Below are 22,599 nucleotides of genomic sequence, written 5' to 3'. Positions count from 1 at the left end.
AATCACTGCTTTTTAATCATTGCTTTATCTCAAGGTCCTGAGCAGAGCTGGCTCTAAGATAGCAGAAGGCTAAATACTACTCTTCTGTGACAAATTTCTGGAACAAATGCCAAATAAGGCATTTCAGAGTCACCCTTTTCCCGAGAATGGAATCTGATCCCACTCAGCATAAGCTGCAAAAGTCTAAGTTTTGAGCCAAATTATGTGAATCTGTCTCCATATATGAGTAAGACACACAAAGTCACACAGAGGGTCTTATCCTGCTTGCACAGCTCTGTGTGCTCAGTCGCTCAGTCGTGTCTGACTCTTTGTGACCCCATGGACTGTGTAGCACGCCAGACACCTCTGTCCATGGAATTTTCCAGGCAAAAATACTGGAGAGGGTTGTCATTTCCTTCTCCAAGGGATCTTCCTGATCCAGGGATCAAACCCACATCTCTTGTGTCTTCTGCATTGGCAGGCAGATTCTTTACTGCTGTGCCAGCTGGGAAGCCTGCATAACTATATACCCTATAAAAAGACCCCAGGGTTGATTATATGTTAACATTAGGAGAATGGTGTTGTGAGTTTCTTGACTTTTACAGCAGACAAAAGTTTGCTTCAGCAAAGTAAACTTGAAAGCATGTAACATAATCTGCCCATCACTTCTTACCCTTTAAGTTGCCATAAATAGTTTTTCTTAATTATATACTTTCTCCAAAAATTCTCAATAAAGTATTTTAAGCAGTATTCATGGGAATTGGTCTTGCCCAGGGAATTTTACACTAAAAGTAACTATTAGGCAGTAACATCTTGTGAAATCAAGAATAAAAATATCAACTGGGTTGAATTGGGATGGGGTAGACTGATCTTTCAGGTTCCTTTGGCTCCACAATTCTGTATTATTTCAAATACAAGATGCAGAAAGACCAAGCTGTGTCATTTGTATCGTACCAAAATCCAAGGAATCAGATCAGGGATTTGTATTTATTTTTCAGATGAGCAACTATAATTTATGACTACCCAAGGTAATAAACTAGATATCACTAAGCATGGGATTAGAACTCAGATTTTCTTTTTTGTTGCCTGTAATTCTTTTCAGTAGGTATTAATACCAAATGCTCAATCCTGGCCTTGAAAATCTTTAATCACAATATTTTAATGAATCTTAACTCGTGTTTCAACTTTTCTATCAGACAAAACTTACAATATTGGCATTTTTTTCTACCTCAAATACCATATGTTAGTATTGGCTGCTCACAATGGCTAGAATACCATTCTGGAATTTTCATGTATATCTAATGTCTTTATTGACAAGGCAGCAAGACTTTGGTTTTATTAGATTTTTCACACAAACTAAAAGCTGGTGTCAGAGAATACTTATACAATGAAAAGAATACAACTAATCCATTCTACATGCACATACAAAGTACAGCAACAAAACTCTGCCTCAGAGTTTTGTGTGATTAAACCATACCTCTACTTGTTTATTTCTATAACAATATTCTTTGGACTCAGTGTTTTTTTGCCTGCCCGAGATATAAATTCAAGGGTAAGCAATAGGCTTTCAAACTCTTTGGAAATTCTAGTTTAATATGATGCATGTTTCTTAAAGTTGTCATGCCCCTCAAAAATAGGAATGAAAGTTATCCCACTTCTGAAATCTGAGGTCCTTACAAAGAACAGCATGGGTTTTGTTTTTTTAGGAAAAAAAGATATCTAGAAGATAAAAGCTCTGCTCATATTTGTGGCACTATGAAGGAGCAAAGTTTTGGGGGCAAAAAAAGATATATATATTGCAATCCTTTGAATCTGCTCACGATTTTTTAAACCACTAGTAAAAACACAAGTCTCATATCTATTAAACCGGAGAATGAAGAAAGGAAGAAATACCAAATGCAACTTCAATAATCTTTTCACTTATCAGGAACATACCTTCCCCCAGTCTGAGTTGACGGTTTCTATAAGTAAGGAGAGTATATCTTGAAATGCTTTCTGTATGCAGGCCTTTAGTTTTTCAAAATATTGCACAGACATCCATTTCGAAGAACAAGTCGACAAGAGTTCCAAAAAGGGCTTACTCTCTGAATCACTGGCTTGGTCCTTCAGGGTGTCCTTTAAGAGAAACTCCAGGACAGTTAGGATGTCTTCCTCATGCTGATGGATTTCCAGTTGGATCCGCCTGGCTTCCTGCATAGTCCATTCTCTGCGGCTCTGGTCTAGACACATCTGTAACTCTGTCTCCTTCTGAAGAAGTAGTTCAGTTTTTTGCTTCACAAAGTCTTCCTTAGCTGCAGCAAGCACTTCATTAATTTTATTTCGATGGTCATCTAAAAATTGCCGGTAATCTTGCTCATTTTGTTCTTGAATTCTGTGGATTTCTTCTTGCTTTTCTTTGTTCCATTCACTCTGGGCCTTTGCCAGCTCAGCCCTGACAACCACGGGGAGTTCCTCATTCTTTAACTCAAGCTCTCTCTGCAGAGAATGAATCTTCTCTTCCATTTCCTTTCCAGGTGTGACATTTTTCTTCATATTTGCAACCTCGCTTTTCCATTTCTCTTTAGCTTCAGAAACAGCAAACAATATCTAAAGGGTAAAACAATATATAATGAAAACTTTTTATGATTCTTTTCATCAATAAAAAAAATTAAAGTTACTGTTTGGGTTAATCTTTGAACTTGTCAAACTAGAGATTTAAAATCAAAATTAAAGAGAAAAAGTAAATTTAGATAAGACATTAGCTCGTCCTAAAATATAATTACACTCAATGTGAGGATCTTTGCCCTCATTTTAAATCATCTAATATTTTTGTTTTATGTAAGACAAAAATAAATAAAATTTAAAAATAAAAATTAAACAAAATTTAAAAATAAAACATCCATTTCTATATGGATAACGAGAAATTTAAAGTGACCAAGAAATATACAATTACATAACTGTATTATCTGAAACTAATTTTAGAAAAAAAATTTGTATTTTAATACAGATGCTATCTCAAATCTAAGCCACCCCAAAATAAATCATCTTTTATGTGAAGCAAAAAGCAGCCTCATAAGGAAATCTTACTATTTTTAGGAATGTAACACTTACCTGAACAATAACTTGCTGGCAAACATAATGTAATTTAATGCAACTCTACTGCTTAAATCAGTTCATAAAATATCAAACACAAAAGTCATTTTCATTAATATAATTTTTCTTTGTAACAGAATAACAGGATGAGTAGATCATAGGCATCAATAGAACACAAGCAAAAATTAACAGGGGATCAAAAATCCTGAGCTCTAGCTCAAATCCTGACTTGGACTACAGAGGCAGCCTCATGTAATACAGGTTCTGGAGATAAACTGCTGAAATTAACAACTTCCCATTCCTAAACTTCTTTGATTCTCAATTTCTTCATCTATAATCTAGAGACAATTACAATTGATTTTTTAATTTAAATTATTTAAATAAACAAAAAACTATTTAAGATTTTTAAAGATTAAAGGACAAAAATAAGTAATCCATTTAAAGCACTTAGTCCAGAGCACAGCAAACAGTAAGACTCAGAAAATATGAATTTACTGTTACTCTTGGCTGCACAGGCTGAGAAAATTTCTTCATCTGTTTTATACTGTCTTCTATATAATAAGGAGATTAGATGATAACCTCAAGTTCCTTTCACTTCTAATATTCCCTGGACTAAATCAGAGAAGACACAAGGATACAAATGCAAAAGAATAATTGGTCTGGCCTAGATGATGGTGACCACTATGAATCAACACCATATATACACTGTGGCTATGGAGATGGGGGATCGGCTTCCTTAATTCTCAGCTATTACATAATTATAGCAAATGCCTTCAACTATGTAGATTCCTAGACATGTTATATATCTTTACTCAATTAAATGTGTTCCTAAATAGTTGGATATAAGTCAAAAATTTTGAATCATACTTTAAGTTTACTAAAGGACCCCACTATCTAAGATGAGCTTTACAAAGGAATTCATAGCAAAATTCTTTTACCACCAGTAAAATAATTCAGTAGCAATGTGAAACATGTTTCCTTTCCCAAGAAGGAAAACAGGGCATGTCACAGTGGATGCCTGGAAATGATCAACAGGTAACTAGGGTGGAGGGGTCAGGTCTCAGGGAAATTGGGTGATCCGCCCAACCTCACCAAAACTATACAACCTCTCATATAAAGTTTTACAGGAGAATTTGGCAGCATTAATTGATTTAGTGCTTCCTGACATTGCTGCTGGGAGGGATTGGGGGCAGGAGGAGAAGGGGACGACAGAGGATGAGATGGCTGGATGGCATCACTGACTCAATGGCCGTGAGTCTGAGTGAACTCCGGGAGTTGGTGATGGACAGGGAGGCCTGGCGTGCTGCGATTCATGGGGTGGCAAAGAGTCAGACACGACTGAGCGACTGAACTGAACTGAACTGACATTGCTGCACGTTAGAATCACCTGAGGAGCTGTTAAAAATCCTGACTGATGCCCAGGCCACACCCTGTACCAATTAAAACAAAGCCTAGGGGTGGGAGCCAGGTAGCAGCATTTTTTAAAGATTCTCAAGTTTTTCCAATGTGCAGCAAAGTTGAGGAACCACTGAACCAACTTGACTACTTTTGGATTCTGGAAACTGGCTTTAAATTTCCACAGACTTTGATGGATCCCTCTAATCTTACAAGAACTTTTCGGCCAGTACTGAAAACCTGGCTCTTGCCTACCTCATTGGCTTGGAGGAAGGATTTACAACATGTTAACTCACTCCAGACCCATCAAATCAGCATCTCCAGGAGCAAAGCCCAGGAATCTGCTCTAACAACTCCTCCACATGATTCTCATGCCTGTTGAAAGTTTGAGAAGCAACACACGGTCCTCTTGCTTCTGTATTTGTACATTCACATATATTCATTCAGGACTCTGTTCTTATGGAAAGATCAACTTATTATTCTTAACTTCTGAACTCTAAGAGACATAAGTACATCATCATAGAGTTTCCTCTTTCTCTCTACCTCTTGAATTTCCTTCTGAAATACCAACTCACTGGAAAAGACCCTGTTGCTGGGAAAGATTGAGGGCAGGAGGAGAAGGAGGTGACAGAGGATGAGATGGTTGGATGGCATCATCAACACAATGGACATGAGTCTGAGTCGACTCTGGGAGATAGTGAATGACAGGGAAGCCTGGCGTGCTGCAGTCCATGGGGCTGTAAAGAGTAGGACATAACTTAGCAACTGAACAACAACTAAAATAATACAGAGAATATTATCATGAACATCCATGTACCACCATACCACTTGAGAAAAATATTAAAACAGATTTTTTTTTTACTTATGCTGAATTATTCCTTAAGTAATTTGTGGAATATAAGACTATGAATACAACATATGAGTCATTTACAACGTCTTTTACACACATTATTTTCCAAAATTGTTGTGACTACAGGAGAGTGATATATGTTTGAAACTGCTATCTATTATATTTTGCGTATTACAATTCAGAGAGGATATAAACATATGGCATAAAACAGCACCTTAAGTTTGCTATTTGTGGACTTCTCATGAAGACTGCATGTCCATATATTTGGGGTACTTATCCATAGATTGTTTCTCATAAATTTGTATTGTTTTTCTTATCACATATAATGGTTCTGTCTGATTCACTTACTTCCCTTATTTTTATTATCCCCTCTTTTAATTTTATTACATAAACAAAAATGTTTTAAGTGGTGTACATATTTTATCCTATTTATCTGTCTTTGCTACTGTGCCTGTTGCTTTACTACCGAATTATGATGCAAATCTGAAATACTCAATTTCTTTTAATTTTCCTACACTTTCATTTTAAAATGCTTAATTTCTGAATCAACCTAGAGTTTGTTGTGATGTTTGGGTGGAAAAACAATTTTTCCAAAGTGCTATCTGGCTATCATAAGACTACTTCACATAGAATAATTCCTCATTCCATGTTTTGAAACAATTACATTCTTATTCGTTGTTGGACCTATCTTCAAAGTCTGTATAGTACTGAATGAAAAAGAATTCTATTTTTGTGACTCAACACTGTCTGAATTGTTGCTTTCCAACATATTCTATTAAGTGTTAGGGTTGGACTACTACTTCTTTTCCAGAATATTTTAAATTTCTTAGCCCTTTCAGTTTTCCAAATAAATGTTCAAATTATTGTGTCAAATTTCAAAACTAAGTTCAGTTTATTGGTATTCTGACTAGAATTGGTTTATACTAATAAAGTAAGTTGGGAGAATACAAATGGTTGTAATACCTGATGTGTCTAGTCAACCAGCATGACATCTCTGGAAAGAAACGCTGATTATTTACCAAGGAAAGTATAAGACTCCTGACACAGTACATAAAACAACAGTTACATGTGTGAAAGGATATCATATAGCTAACTGCTCTCCGATTCTCCTAAAAATACGGCAAAGTAGAAAAATATTTTGTTCCATGGGTAAGGTTCCAGACTGTGAGAATTTCATTGACTATGAAAAACATTCTCTTCCCCTCAGCTACATGATACTGATGAGAACAGATCCCACTAGTTGGGTCCTGAGCTAATGCTTAATAGGCACTATCACATGTAATCCTTCCACAATGCTATGAGCAGGCAGGGCTTCCTGGAAAGGCGATGAGGTCCTCCTGAAGGTTCTTCCCAGGAGAGCTCTTACCCGTTTGGCCACTGACTGCTCTTGTAGCTCCTCCCACTTCTTCTGTTCTGCTCTTACAAGTGCTTTATATTCTGCGAGTTCTGGCAGTTCCTCCAGCCACCGATGACGAGCATTCTGCACAGCTGTTTCTACCTTCAGGAGAGCAATTGCGAGAGACGGGGAGGTAAAGGAAGGTATACAATTTCAGAAAGATCCCATTTGCAGGAAACCTCTATGATTTCCTGTGCATTTCACACTGTTTTGCACTGGAGTAAACTGATTTCAAGTCCCCCCCAACCCTTATCCCCAGCAGTGAATTTAATCCTTCTGTTCTAAATGTTCCATACTGACCTATGCAAATATCATACCAGGAAGCAGAAAACTATACATGTTTAATAGCCACTACAATTAATAGAAAGAGCTTCCCTGGTGGCTCAGTCAGTAAAGAATCCACCTGCAATGCAGGATATCCGGGTTCAATCCCTGAGTAGGGAAGATCCCTTGAGAAGGAAACGGCAACCCACTCCAGTATTCTTGCTTGGGAAACGCTACGGACAGAGAAGTGTGGTGGGCTACAGTCCATAGAGTTGCAAAGAGTCAGACACAACTTGGTGACTAAACCACCACTACCACCATTAATAGAAAATTATACGAACTGCCACTTCCAACAAACTCCTATTTATCTCAGGGTGAAAAAGAAGAAATGCAGGAAGCTTGCTCGGTGTCGGCCTCTGTCCAGTCAGTATACCCACCACCATCTCAGTCCTTGTGCCTGACGTATCAACATGTGCACACAGGCAAATGCACCAACACAGTTTAGAACCTTATACTCGGCAATTTTCCTTGCTGTCAAGGATGAATCTGTGACTATAAAGTAAGGGGGATACTTCAAGTGAAGCAAAAATATAAGGCTTGAATTATGAGGGTGATCTGGTTGTAAATCCATTACAGGCTACCACAGATCATTTATTAAATAATCTTTCCTATTTCCTTGTTCAAAATATCAAGATATACATATGACCATACATATACACAAAAGCAGAGTTGATGTAAGGGGCTGAATTTGTCACTAAGATGTTAAATACATTTATAGGTAAAGTCTAGGGGGTTAAAAACATGCAGAAAAGATAAAGCTCCTACAGAAATTTATATTCCTTCATAAGTTACTGCAAATATTTCCTTTCTATAACATCCTGCTTTTTGTTTTTCTTCATAAGATCTGTAATTATATAAATACCAAACCAGCACCCTTAAATATGTCTCTTTGCCAATAAAACACTTTATTAACTCTGTTCAAAACTTAAACAGCTGAGAAAATTATTTTTTAACTGACTGAAAATGTCCTCAATACAATTATATATACTTGCCTATGCTTCCATACTTTCAGGATCCCTTGCAAAATCATGTATAACAATTTAACAGATCGGCAGAACTTCAAGTATTTATCAAAAGCCAAGTGTGTATTTTTTTTTAATTTTACTTCAGGTATTATCTTAAGAGTTTATATTAAGTAACAGATCTAAAATTTTAAAATATATAATAAATAATATTATATTAAGGTCCGAGGATCTCTGAGGGCTAGAAACCTTGTCAGGTGGTTTGTGAGGTCGAAATTATCAAAATATTTGGACCTCCTTTGTCTTTTTCACTCCCATTCTTTCACATGTGAATAGTACAGTTCTCCAGAGGCTACCTGCTATATAATGTGCCACTTCTCTGACAGCCAAAGGCAAACGTGCATGAGGACTCTTATTTTTTAAAGTTTTCTTGCATTTTTTTCCAATACAGTAAAAATATATATATATACAACCAACATAGGAAAAGCTGTTCAAGTCTTCAGTTTTTAAAATTGTAAAGACATCCTGAGAACAAAAAATTTAAGCATCACTGTAATAGATAATATTGACAAAATAATAACTCAGCTTTATTCCATTAACACAGAGCTATGCTTTTCTCTGTCTGACCTTTCTTGGAAGCAAGTAACAGGCCCCAGTTAAAAAGGAGCTACCTTTTTGAGTGCTTCCAAGGGGAGGTGATGACACCACTTTTTGGCCGCAGGATTTATAGACAAAGTCGCATTTAAAGGGCAGGCTTCCAGAATCAAGTCTCAACACAAATATTGTTAAATATCTTATTCACTTTAAGCTTACTTATCTATAACTACTTTAGCGAAATATTTTCCATAAAGTTAGATACGAAAGATACATAAGTAAATTGTGCTTCATTCAGATGCCAAACCATCATCATTACCCTTAGTCATCTTAATATTTAGACCAACCTCAGAGGAGCAAACATTTTGTACACTGAAAGAATATATAGAAAAACTGAGAGTCAATAGTTTTGTGACAGAAATATAGTGAAAATTTTAGAACATAAGATTGTTACTCTACCCTAGGGTACACAAAATACTTAAGTATAAAGTTATGAACAAGTTCAATGGTAGCACTTTACAGGTTTTCATTAGGCAGTTCCAATAATTTTGCTATAGTAAACCTGCCTATTACCTGTTTGGCAATATTTTCACAATATTTGAGTTCCAGTTCAAACTCAAGTTTCTTCAAGTTTCCCTTGATGGCTGTTTCCTTCTCTTGCTCTAAATTTTGCTGGATCTTTCGCTTCTTTTCTTCTATCATGATTGCCATCTCTTTCTTGGAAATAACATCAATGGTGGTTTCTTGGTCAGTTTGGCTGCAACAATCTGAGGTCTTCTTTTTCATTGCCTTTATAGTTTGATCCAGTTTAGACTGCCACTCCTTTTCAAGCTGTTGAATCAGTTCTTGTTTGATCTGTTTTCAGAAGAAAAATCACATGAAGAGAAAAATATTCAAATAAGCAAAAACTAGAGTTAATAGGTAGCCAAAAAAGCAACCACAGATGGTTTGAGAACCATCTAGACATTGCTGCAGTAATCATGTGAGGTTTCGAAATGTAATCAATGAGAACATATCCTCACAGAAATCCTGAAAGTTACTTTTCTACTTTATCTATGGGACACAAATCACATGGGAGATTTAACTATGTTGTATAAGATCAGGTTATCTTGCTCTCAAGATGGAAACTTTCACATTGCCAATACAATGATGGTATGATTATAAAAAAAAATGAAGAAAATCTCTGCTATTAATACGTGATTTTCCATCAAGATCAGAGTTTCCACAAAGCAGGCATGGGTTAAGTATAATGAATGAACCTAAAATTGAACATTTTAAAAAATAGTTTGACTCAACTGACCACATTAGAATCTTGTTTGTTATAATAAACTGCACTGAGTCAGCTGTGCATTCAAGAGGAGGGCATTATTGGAAGAATGTCTTAATGATATGACTTTCAGCAGAGTACTAGGATGGACACAAACATAATTAGTAGTGGGCAAATTTGTGAAGTAGCAAAATTTGTTTTTCCTTAAAGTTTCCCACCAGGGTTTTCAGATTGCTTCCCTGGCTACCACAGCTGCTGGCTGTACCGTTTCTCTTAAAGGGGCTATCTTAAGCGGTCTTTTTTGATTTATCCTTTCCTAACATTCTCACAAAAGCATTATAGCTGTCTAATTCCTTCACCTAGTAAATAACTGATTAAAAAATCCAACTAAAAAACAATTTGCAGTAATTTAAAAATAGGACATTTGTTTTGTGACATCTATATTTTTATAGATACATAGCTAGATACACTCCAGAATATATTTTATATTTAAAAATGACTAGTGAAGGAATTTCAGGTCCAGCACTTGACTGATGAAATTTGAAGGAAGGGATGGGAGATGAGTAAGAAAGTCAAAATACAGGACAATGGTCTAGAATTCCATTTTGAGATAGCCCCAGCCCGAATTAATAGCAATAGCAAGGACAAAAGAACCTAGTTTAAATAAGTTTGAGAACATATTTCACTTCCAACTAAGTTTTTAAGATCATAATTTGGTTCTTCAATTTCTTGGAAATTATGAGCATTTCTTAACTTCATTTGCTACAGAAGTTAATAGAAGTTTTATACTTCCAAGCCTACCCAATCATTACTTCTATCTTCTAATCCACAGTGTACATTAAGTATTTGTTAATTGTCTTGGTCTCGAGTTATCAGAATCATTTCACCATATGAAATTTGATTGTCATTTCATTTAAAAAATTTAAAAAGTACCCCTCAAAACACAGTTCCTGAATTAGGCTAAAGAGCTAAGGGGTGGGAAGTTTTAAAAAATAAAACTTGTATAAACTGCAAATAGCCCAATTAAAAGACATAAAATGAATGATCATATATGTCTGTGTGTGTGTGTGTGTGTGTGTGTGTTAGTTGCTCAGTCGTGTCCAACTCTTTGCGACCCCATGGACTACAGCCCGCCAGGCTCCTCTGTTCATGGGATTCTCCAGGCAAGAATACTGAATATGTACTTGGCTATTAAAAATAATGTCAGTTCAGGAAGAGCTCTCTCTTAACAGTTAGTACTATACATTTTTTAAACATAGTGACTAGAAAGAAATTTTAACCCACACCTCTTTCTGTTCCTTATCCCAGTGTTCTTTCGCTAATATCACTTCATTATCAACCTGCTGTTTAATATTACTTTCGTGTTCTTTCAGCCACTTGTCCTTTTCCATCACAAGGGTGTCTTGGTACTTTTCTTCAAGTTCCACCTGTAGTTTCCTTACATACTCTTCTCTTTCCTCCAATAGCTGTCTCTTTAAACAAAATTCAAATAAGTATCTCATATGACACTAATATCCTTCAAGTCAAATTTATAAGATAATAGTTATATGCATGTAATAAATAATAGCAACAGAGACAAGTGAACTTCCTATATGCTAACTCAATCAGTTGAATAAGTTGTCTTGTAAAAACTTGCCTATATCTCACATATTTGGATAAGAAATTTACAGTTGGATACATTAAAAGAAAAGGTATCTAGTACAATAAATACACCTAATAAATAAATACTCCCAGAAGACCGAATATCCTTTTTTAAAAGTGAAACTGACAGTTATGTTCACAGTCCAGCCATCACGGGACACGTGAGGTATCAGAGCCCAGGAAAACTTACATTTCTGGAAAGATCTGTATTCTGAGATAAGCCCAAAGTTATTGCTCTATTCTTTTTGGGGGTGACGGGCCAGGGCACAAGGCATGTGGGATCTTCGTTCCTCAAATCAGGGATTAAAACTGTGCTCCCTACAGGGGAAGCATGGAATCTTAATCACTGAAACTCTAGGGAAGTCTCTTACTGCTCTATTCTAAAAGTTGTGCATCCTTCAACAAATTCAGGTTAGTACCTTTTTCATTATCAAATTCAAAACTTTACCAAAACTAGCTAAAGCATTATCAAATAAGAACTGTCAAGTGTCAGTTAAAATTTAATAATTTGAACTATTCCTATAGTATTTTCTATTCTAGAAACACAATTGATCTGAAAACTCTAACAAAATTCTACTCAGGGATCAAAATCATCTATGAGCGTTTGTTTGAAAGTGTTTCCAAATGGCTCTTCTGGAAGTCCCACCAAGATGCTATGAGAAGAAACATGGTGAACACCGCAGACTACAATACCGAGGAAGTGCGCCTCACATACCTAGAGCTACTTGGCAACAGATCTTTTGTTCTGATTCTTCGACATTATTTCTGACTCATGACTATATGGTTGTCTGGCTTTTTTTCGGGTTCACAGCTGACCTTGATTATTTCTGTCTTAATTGCTATCTGAGTCCTTTCCACCGCTGGTACATGCCAAAAAGATGTTATCTGTTTGCTGAGTGTTGTATGGTTTTGAAGAACCTCCTAGGGACTGAGAGACCCATTTCTTCAGTCACGTCATGGGGACTGCAGCTGCCCTAGGACTACAGGACAGTCTCATCCACGTGGTCGGGAAAACCGTCCGTTGTCACATCACAGACCATATATCACTGGTATTTTTGTTTTGACTGTAAAAGAAGTCCCCAAATTGTCTTATCTGTGTGTGCTTTTCCTTTAAGAGTTGTTTCTATACGTATCTGCATTTCCTTTTGACGCAAAGAAGAAAATTCCTACTAATTTTCTGTGTGTCTACATGTGTGAATATATGCGTCAGTTCAGTTCAGTTCAGTCACTCAGTCGTGTCCGACTCTGCGACCCCATTAATAGCAGCACACCAGGCCTCCCTGTCCATCACCAACTCCTGGAGTTCACTCAGACTCACGTCCATCGAGTCAGTGATGCCATCCAGCCATCTCATCCTCTGTCGTCCCCTTCTCCTCCTGCCCCCAATCCCTCCCAGCATCAGAGTCTTTTCCAATGAGTCACCTCTTTGCATGAGGTGGCCAAAGTACTGGAGTTTCAGCTTTAGCATCATTCCTTCCAAAGAAATCCCAGGGCTGATCTCCTTCAGAATGGACTTGGTTGGATCTCCTTGCAGTCCAAGGGACTCTCTAGAGTCTTCTCCAACACCACAGTTCAAAAGCATCAATTCTTCAGCGCTCAGTTTTCTTCACAGTCCAGCTCTCACATCCATACATGACCACCGGAAAAACCATAACCCTGACTAGATGGACCTTTGCTGGCAAAGTAATGTATCTGCTTTTCAATGTTATCTAGGTTGGACATAACTTTTCTTCCAAGGAGTAAGTGTCTTTTAATTTCATGGCTACAGTCACCATCTGCAGTGATTTTGGAGCCCAAATAAATAAAGTCTGACACTGTTTCCACTGTTTCCCCATCTATTTGCCATGAAGTGATGGGACCGGATCCCATGATCTTCGTTTTCTGAATGTTGAGCTTTAAGCCAACTTTTTCACTCTCCTCTTTCACTTTCATCAAGAGGCTTTTTAGTTCCTCTTCACTTTCTGCCATAAAGGCGGTGTCATCTGCATATCTGAGGTTATTGATATTTCTCCCGGCAATCTTGATTCTAGCTTGTGTTTCTTCCAACCCAGTGTTTCTCATGATGTACTCTGCATATAAGTTAAATAAGCAGGGTGACAATATACAGCCTTGACGTACTCCTTATCCTATTTGGAACCAGTCTGTTGTTCCATGTCGAGTTATAACTGTTGCTTCCCAACCTGCATATAGGTTTCTCAAGAGGCAGGTTAGGTAGTCTGGTATTCCCATCTCTTTCAGAATTTTCCACAGTTTACTGTGATCCACACAGTCAAAGGCTTTGGCACAGTCAATAAAGCAGAAAGAGATGTTTTTCTGGAACTCTCTTGCTTTTTCCATGATCCAGCAGATGTTGGCAATTTGATCTCTGGTTCCTCTGCCTTTTCTAAAACCAGCTTGAACATCTGGGAGTTCATGGTTCACGTATTGCTGAAGCCTGGCTTGGAGAATTTTGAGCATTACTTTACTAGTGTGTGAAATGAGTGCAATTGTGTGGTAGTTTGAGCATTCTTTGGCATTGCCTTTCTTTGGGATTGGAATGCAAACTGACCTTTTCCAGTCCTGTGGCCACTGCTGAGTTTTGCAAATTTGCTGGCATATTGAGTGCAGCACTTTCACAGCATCATCTTTCAGAATTTGAAATAGCTCAACTGGAATTCCATCACCTCCACTAGCTTTGTTGGCAGTGACGCTTTCTAAGGCCTGATATAATAAACCAGACAATACAAAGACAACAACAAACGTCTATTATTTCCCATGATTCTGTGCATCACCTGGGTGGTGGTGAATGGCATGAGCCTACTCAGCTGATCTCTGCAGACAACTGGGGCTACAGTGGTCTAAGATGACAACACTCACATGCCTAGTGGTTTGTTCAGTGTCACCAGGATGACACAGAGACTTGGTTACATGTCTCATCATCGAGCAGGTTATTCCAGATCCTTCACATGGTGCTTGGACAAAGGGTTCCTAAGAGTATCAAGCTTCCAAGGACCATAAATAAAAGCATAAATGCTTTTTAAATCTCTTTTTACATAATTTTTACTAAGGGAAGAGAAACAGATTATCTATAACTGAGAACAGCTACAAAGCCACACTGCAAAGAGACCCACATTCAGGGATAGGAGGAAAGTGTGGCCATTTCTGCAATCCACCACAGTGAGGAAAACCTTGCTTCCAACTCTACAGAAGAAAAGCAAATTTATTGGTCACAGGAATCTGTCATTTGAACATATTACAGAAATATTTAATTTAAAAAGTTTTATCATTCAAGGGAAGGAATACTTGGATAGTTTTAAAATGTTGAAACTTGTTTTGCATGTCTCTGACAGTCAAAAAAATCTAACTTCTAAGGACAGATTTAACATGGATTACAACTGTATAAGCAAGCCTTAGCTTCTGTGTAGGAATGGCATTATGCCTGGCAGCATTGATCATCTTTTCCTTGTCTACAGATTCATGTTTATCTGTGTGTTAGTCACTCAGTTCAGTTCAGTTCAGTCGCTCAGTCGTGTCCGACTCTTTGCGACCCCATGAATCGCAGCACGCCAGGCCTCCCTGTCCATCACCAACTCCCGGAGTTCACTCAGACTCACGTCCATTGAGTCCGTGATGCCATCCAGCCACCTCATCCTCTGTCGTCCCCTTCTCCTCCTGCCCCCAATCCCTCCCAGCATCAGAGTCTTTTCCAATGAGTCACCTCTTTGCATGAGGTGGCCAAAGTACTGGAGTTTCAGTTTTAGCATCATTCCTCCCAAAGAAATCCCAGGGCTGATCTCCTTTAGGATGGACTGGTTGGATCTCCTTGCAGTCCAAGGGACTCTCAAGAGTCTTCTCCAACACCACAGTTGAAAAGCATCAATTCTTCGGCGCTCAGCCTTCTTCACAGTCCAACTCTCACATCCATACATGACCACTAGAAAAACCAAGTTGTGTGCAAATCTTTGCGACCCCAGGAACTATAGCCCACCAGGTTCCTCTGTCTGTGGAATTCTCCAGGCAAGAATACTGGAGTGAGCTGCTATTTCCTTCTCCAAAGGATCTTCTGAACCCAGGGATCAAACCCAGGTCTCCCACATTGCAGGTAGATTCTTTACTGTCTGAGCCACCAGGGAAGCTCAACAGATTCATAGCCTTTATTGATTACTATCCAGTTTGAAGGTTCCTGTGTATATGAACAAGCCAGGTTAACATCTGTTAATAGAAGCTTTAAAGGCTGGAATTGAACTTGTACTTAACCTGCAGCCTGATTCAACGAGTGTTGCAGAAAGATGACATATGAAAAAGGGAAATACAACTGGGGACTCAAAGCATTGCCTGTCATAGACATTTTGTATCCAAGCAAAGCTCTTGACCTGAAGACCAGGAAAATGAAAATGACTGATGTCCTGTGGAGAAGGACTACCCTAACAATTCCTTAGCTTGTTCAAGTTAGTAAGTTTCTCCCATTTTGTGAATGTGAAACAATTCCTAGGAAAGTACACTGGTGTGTAAATACATATCTTTTGTCTAGTTCTGGAGGATATGAAAAAATTAAAGTCTCATAAATGTAAAGGAGCTCTATTCTGACTGGCTTATGAAGACTACTAAGCTTTATAAAGGACTTATATAAATCTAAATAAAAAAACTAAAGAATATCCAGAGAAGAAAGGAATTCAGCTTTTACTGCTGTTAAGTACACTGGCCCTTTACGTGAGGGATGGGTGTAACTAATAGTGCAGAGGAGTCTTTTAGGGTGATGAGACTGTTCTGTTTCAATACACACATGGGTTAAAAATCTATAAAACTGGATATCAAATGAAAAAGAATCAATTTCATTGTATGGCAATCTAAAACTTTTAAAGAAAAAAAGTAACTTATAGGTTTTTTTGGAAGGCCTAAATAGTTTTAACTTTCCTTCTTGCCCCAGCGCACAAGAATTTATGAGCCAAAATACCAGTTAGTACCAGCTATTAATTGCAACTGACCGATTATGGGGGGGTTAAATTTTACAGCCAAATTGATTCTTTTAAAATTACTAGGAAATATACTTGCAAAAGGAAAGACCTCTTTGAGAGAAATGCTCTTATGTTCTTGCCAATTTATATATTTAAAGGAAGGAAGAAAGAAAACAATCACACTAGATCTTCTCCCTATTTTAATTTTTTCAAACATTACTGAGCTAAGTCTTTAATCTCTAGGTAATTTAAGACACTTTCTAGCTTTTATTTCACCAGCACAAACTAAAACATCTCCCCTTAGTTCTTTTTTCACTAGATGGTATGTATACATGGCATGTTTTTCTACCATATTAACCTGTTCAAAAATAATCAAAATATTAAATGAACTAGAGTGCCTCACCTGCTCCTTACATTCTTTTCAAGACTGGTGGTAGCAATCACCAAGCTTTACTGAAACTTATTCAGAAATCTCTGTTAAAAACATTTCCTCAAGCCTTTAAAAATATTTTCTAATTTTGATGCAGGTGGCTTTCAGATTGTGGTCTGCAGCCTGGTCTCAAGGGAAAGGGAGAGGCGGATGGGTGTCTGGATCAGGATCGGGTCAGGACAGGGAAGAAGACAGGAGGGGCGACTGCTTTTAAGTGATTTGACTCCTGAACACTCGCCAAGGGCAACTTGGAAGATTCAGGCAGGAGTACAGAGGACACTGCAGCCCCTCCAGCTTCCCTGAACAACAAGATCTCCCTAGACAGAGGGTACACTTAAACTGACCTCCCTCTTCACAGCCCCACATCATCACCTCCTATATCACAACACCCCAGTTCAAATTCCTGCCCATTTCCCCAGAATAAATGGATGCTTACATCCTGAGAGAAACGGGTCAGAGGAAAAGGTGTCTGAGGGTGATACTTCATGCAGTGCTCACAGGGCTGGGAGTAACCACCTGAGCAGCAAATACACACACACAATGAGGATCTGAGCTTCAGACTCAAAGTGACTCGGATCCACCTCCCTTATTTTACAGAACTCTCTTTGGTCTCTTAGAAATCTACAAGGAAGAATCACTTTCTCCTATGGATCTGCTATTTTCTACCAGGGCTTTAATAATCATTTCAATGTTTACTGAACTTTGTGAGCTGAATTCGCGTCAATCAGTCAAACGTAAAGAGCCTTCTACAGAAGTCTTCCCTGTTCCACAAGGGAATGAGTGTACTGGTTTCAAAGAGCAATGAAGTGAGCACAACAAGAGCTTGTTCTGTACCTTCTTCTCCTGTGCCTGTTGCTCTTTTTCCACGCTCTTCCTGAGAGTCGCTTCTAGGTTATCTTTCTCTCGGCACACTTCCAGGTAACATTCCTGCACAGCCGCCATCTCCTTATTCACCTTATCTAAGTCAGACCTTGGATACACAAAACCAGCAACTAAATGTAAGGCTGCAGAACAAACAATTTTCCTCTAAATGATGGGATAAGAGAAAGCTGTCTCTACACTTTCAAGGGCAGCGAGACTTGCATTCTCACCTAAGTTGTAAGCGAGTCGCCTCATAAACCTCAAAGAGTTGCTGTTTCTCCAAAGCGTGCTTTGCTAACAGGCTTTCCCGTATTTGGGTTTTCATGGCTTCATGGTGCTGCTGGTAAGTCCTCTCACACCTAGAGACAGACAACAGACAGCGGAATCTAAGGCAGTGCCCAGCATTACCAGAAACAGTGAGATGAACTGGTTTCCCTCCCTTCCTTCCCACTCCTTCCCTATGAATGCATAGAGCAATTAAGATCAGATTGGTTTTCCCCAACCAAAAGTAGTAATAGCTAACTTTCAATAGATGATCTTTTGAGAACCTTCAACATTTTCTTTCTGCAAATGTTTCTAGAGAAAAATTAGAAACCTAGATGTGTGAATGCCCTAGTCCTTCACACAGAGTATAACAGTCTGTGTTTAGAACTTGTTTATAAAAAAATAATTGAAATAACAGAGGGTGTGGTTCTAAAATTCTAAGTTATCTATAAACGCAAATACTAAATCACCCAACTCACACATAAGTTATGTTCCAAAAGTCTGTTTCCAAGTTTATGACTTTGTATTTAGAAGACATTATTTCCTCCCACAAAATTCTTTCTTATAAAAAAAACCAGTTAAGCCATTAAGTTCTACTGTTTCAATGAACTACAGTTTGGATGGTTCCGTAGAACTCACCCACTACATAACATTATTTCTATGGAAAGTGTGTTCCAAATTCTAATTTGAGAAGCCAGGGACTCATCTTCTCCAATTTATGATCTCAATGGGGAGGGTCCACCCGCATCATTTTACCTGAATCTTTTGTAGGGGGGTGTGTAAGGGAGAGAGAATAGGAAATGGGAGAAGGGAGGCCTCTGTCTGTACCTCACCTATCAACAGCTTCTTGTTTATCACGGTCAAAATCTTGTACCATTTGTCTCATTTGATTGCATAAGTCTTGATTTGTATTTCTCAGTTTTTCTTCACTTTCTTTAAGTTCCTGGATACAAAAGAATAAAGTATTTAGAGGAAATAAAGACCTTTATTGACTAGTCTAATCTTATTTTCTGATATCCTCTGTGCCTTTTCTCTTTCATTATAACATTATTTGACATAATATCATTTTCATAATTCTATAAAAGTCTCTTCAGGCCTTGTTAGAGTATAGGCTTATCAAATAGCTTTCTGATTGGAGTAAACATTAAAAACTTGCATAAAAGCATTCAGTCAGTGAAGAATTGGCTAACTGATGTTTTCTAACAAGTCTTAGAATACAATAACCTTCCCAACCATATAAACAAGCAAGGTTTCACTTTTTGGTCAAGAGCTGCCTGAGGAGGAAAGAATACTTCCAATAGCTGTGCAATTATGCAGACAGAAAGCTGGAATCATACTAACTTAACTTCCAATGAAAATACTACCACATGACCAATAGTAAAAGGAAATAACTGGAACCCTAATTACCTGCTAATGTACTGTCCACTAATACCTTTGTGTCAGTCAGTTCAGTTCAGTCGCTCAGTCGTGTCTGACTCTTTGAGACCTCATGAATCGCAGCACACCAGGCCTCCCTGTCCATCACCAACTCCCAGAGTTCACTCAGACTCACATCCATCGAGTCCGTGATGCCATCAAGTCATCTCATCCTCTGTCGTCCCCTTCTCCTCCTGCCCTCAATCCCTCCCAGCATCAGAGTCTTTTCCAATGAGTCAACTCTTCGCATGAGGTGGCCAAAGTACTGGAGTTTCAGTTTTAGCATCATTCCTCCCAAAGAAATCCCAGGGCTGATCTCCTTCAGAATGGACTGGTTGGATCTCCTTGCAGTCCAAGGGACTCTCAAGAGTCTTCTCCAACACCACAGTTCAAAAGCATCAATTCTTCGGCGCTCAGCCTTCTTCACAGTCCAACTCTCACATCCATACATGACCACAGGAAAAACTATAGCCTTGACTAGATGGACCTTAGTCAGCAAAGTAATGTCTCTGCTTTTGAATATGCTATCTAGGTTGGTCATAACTTTCCTTCCAAGGAGTAAGCGTCCTTTAATTTCATGGCTGCAGTCACCATCTGCAGTGATTTTGGAGTCCCCAAAAATAAAGTCTGACACCGTTTACACTGTTTCCCCATTTATTTCCCATGAAGTGTGTCATAGTACCTCTCTATTTCTGAATGAGGTCATGAGATTTCTCCTAAAATAGAGGAAAGGTTTTTAATCACCTGATTTTGTTGCTGTAAAACTTGAATTTCATTTTTAAGCCGCAGTATATCATCTTTGACAATCATGTCAGAAGAGTCAGGCCATATCTGATTAGTTGGTTTTTTTGAGGTATCTGTTTTAGTCTAAATGTTAAAGAGAAATCAAAAGTTTTCAGGTTTTTAAAAATTTTTAAGCACTAGTTTTGAAACAATGTCATACTTACAAAGAAAGTACAAAAACAGTACAAATAACCAGAATACAATTATCAATACCACTAAATTAACTAGGATGCAAAACTATTAACCAATCTACACACCTTATACAAAATTTTCCAATTTTCCTCTAAATATTCTTTTTCTGGTTCAGGATGCAATCTACAACTCTACATTGCATTTAGTTGTCACATCTTATTAGTCTCCTCCAATCTGGGACAGTTGTTCTCAGTCTTTGTCTTTCAAATCCATGACATTTTTGAAGAGTACTTGTACTAATCCTTTATTTTCTAGGTTGTCCCTTAATTTGAGCTTTTCTGATATTACTTCATTATTAAATTTAGGTTATGCATTTTTGCATGAATACCAAAGAAGTGATGTGAACACTTCTGAGGAGACATATGACATCAATATGCCTCATCACTGGTATTGATCAACTAATTGATGAAGGTCAAAGACCGTGTCTGCAGACACCTCCACTATAAAGTTACTATTTTGCAATTAATAGTAAGAGTATTATTCAGAGACACTTGAGACTACGCAAACATTCTATTTTTCATCACATTTTCACCCATTAGGCTTAGCATATCTAATCAATATTAATTCATACGTTTTATTCAATAGGAATTCATGATTGACTTTGGTAAATTGTTTGCAGAAAGTTGATACACATGTATACCGTCAGGTAGTACAAGAGTCTGTCCAGCTCTCTTTGCTGCCAGTAGTGACTGAATGGTTATTGTGTTTGATGAGGGAAAGGATCTCCAAAATTTTTTTCATTTGCATTTCTTGTGTCACCATCAGAGAGCAACCTCTTACATGCCTTCATTGTTCACTTGTTCTTCATCTTCCCAGATATATTATAGGTTAGCATTTTCCTCTTACTACCAGAGTATTTTATGCATTTTTTTAAGTTATTTGTTCATTGAAGAGGTCAAAATTGTTGTTTTTTTTTTAATATCTACTCTAATTGACCTGTTGGTTTTATTCTTTACCTGAACTATGAGGTCTTTCCTTCAGTGTTTAAAAAATATCTGTACCAAAGTTCATTCTACTAACTGGGGGAAAAATAGGTATGTGTATCTCATTCTACGTGGGGTGACAGAACCCCAAGGCTTTGGCTCCTGTTTCCCATTTAGTCTTCATTTCCTTCAGAGGGAGGCTGCTCTAGTTGCTGGCTTTGCTGGTTCACCTGCCAGCATGTCCCAGAAGCCACGGCTCCTGTCCCAGTCAGAAGAGAGAGGAGATAAGACTATCTGCTCTGTTAGCTTTCCAGACTTGGGGGTATCAATGAGACTTTAAAGGATTTTGTTGACTTATTAGAATGGCTCTTTTTTTTTTAAACATGGCCTCTACTTTTTAAGGTTTATGACATTCATTTGTGCTTCCTTCCTTATTAGTGAGTTTCTATTACTCAGAACAAAAGTAACACCATACTGCTACCCTGAAAAAACAATCTTCATGGCTAGTTACGGCACTCAATTTTGACATATTTTCACACTGCAGGCACACTGGGACTTGGGATTTGCAGTAATTGTTGGCACAAAACTCTTAAGAATGTCTTTCAAAAGAGAAGGACCATTTGAATGTCGCAACAAAATTTCTCTCTCTAAAGCTGGAATACAGAAGGCATTATCTTAAAAAACACAAGAATTATAATATACCAACTCCTATACTATCTTCCTATGTCTCAAAAAATTCTAGCCAGGATCCTTCTGAGTTGGCTACTGACCATTGCCTATCAAGTCCCCTGGAATCAGAGTATGGCTTTAACCACAGCTTGTGGTAAGGCAACGATCTCCTATTAAGTATCACACACAGAAAGGGCTCTGTGTTTTATTTCTTAAGCTTACAAAAAATTCAGTGTCGATGTGGTCCCTGCCTGCTAGTAAGCCAGTCTGGTTTTTCTAAGGCCTTTGCCACATTCTACCTTAATGGCCCAGTTGTTCAACTGGAATGTACAGCATAGTATTTGACCCACCCCTAATCACTGCATAGTGCTATGTATGGCCAGACTCCTTAGTTTGATCGCATATTATCCTGGAAATGTCATAAAGCAGCACTGCTATGAATAGTCATATGACATAAAAGGAAAAAAACTCTAGTAACTTTAAACTGTTCTATATAAGATGAATAGAAATGGATATAAAACATACTAAAGGCATTTATAAAGAAATAAATATATCAATACCTTTAAAACATCTATGAAAGAATCTGTCAAAAAGATTATATAGGAAATATTTTTGTTGCCCTTCTTAATATAAAAAGGCTTTAGGGG

The 22,599-nt window shown here is 37.8% G+C and overlaps 1 protein-coding gene across 5 annotated transcripts in view; it reads right to left on the bottom strand.

Moving 5' to 3' along the window:
• Positions 1–22,599, bottom strand: part of CEP152 (centrosomal protein 152) — a 101,982-nt gene that overhangs the window by 20,951 nt on the left and 58,432 nt on the right. For 3 of the 5 annotated variants that reach the window (XM_069596607.1, XM_069596608.1, XM_069596611.1), the window contains 8 exons: positions 20,130–20,252; positions 18,803–18,912; positions 17,936–18,064; positions 17,679–17,814; positions 11,126–11,311; positions 9,146–9,427; positions 6,663–6,794; positions 1,915–2,565 (listed from right to left, as the gene is read on the bottom strand). In XM_069596607.1, coding sequence (XP_069452708.1) covers positions 1,915–2,565; positions 6,663–6,794; positions 9,146–9,427; positions 11,126–11,311; positions 17,679–17,814; positions 17,936–18,064; positions 18,803–18,912; positions 20,130–20,252 — 1,749 coding nt within the window. The remainder of the gene's footprint in view (positions 1–1,914; positions 2,566–6,662; positions 6,795–9,145; positions 9,428–11,125; positions 11,312–17,678; positions 17,815–17,935; positions 18,065–18,802; positions 18,913–20,129; positions 20,253–22,599) is intronic. The other 2 variants (XM_069596610.1, XM_069596612.1) reach the window with 1 other exon arrangement.

The sequence above is a fragment of the Ovis canadensis genome, chromosome 7 (genome assembly GCF_042477335.2).
Source record: "Ovis canadensis isolate MfBH-ARS-UI-01 breed Bighorn chromosome 7, ARS-UI_OviCan_v2, whole genome shotgun sequence".
Taxonomy (NCBI): Eukaryota; Metazoa; Chordata; class Mammalia; order Artiodactyla; family Bovidae; genus Ovis; species Ovis canadensis.
Note: the sequence above shows the minus strand (reverse complement) of the source record. Positions and strands in the feature narration are given on the sequence as shown.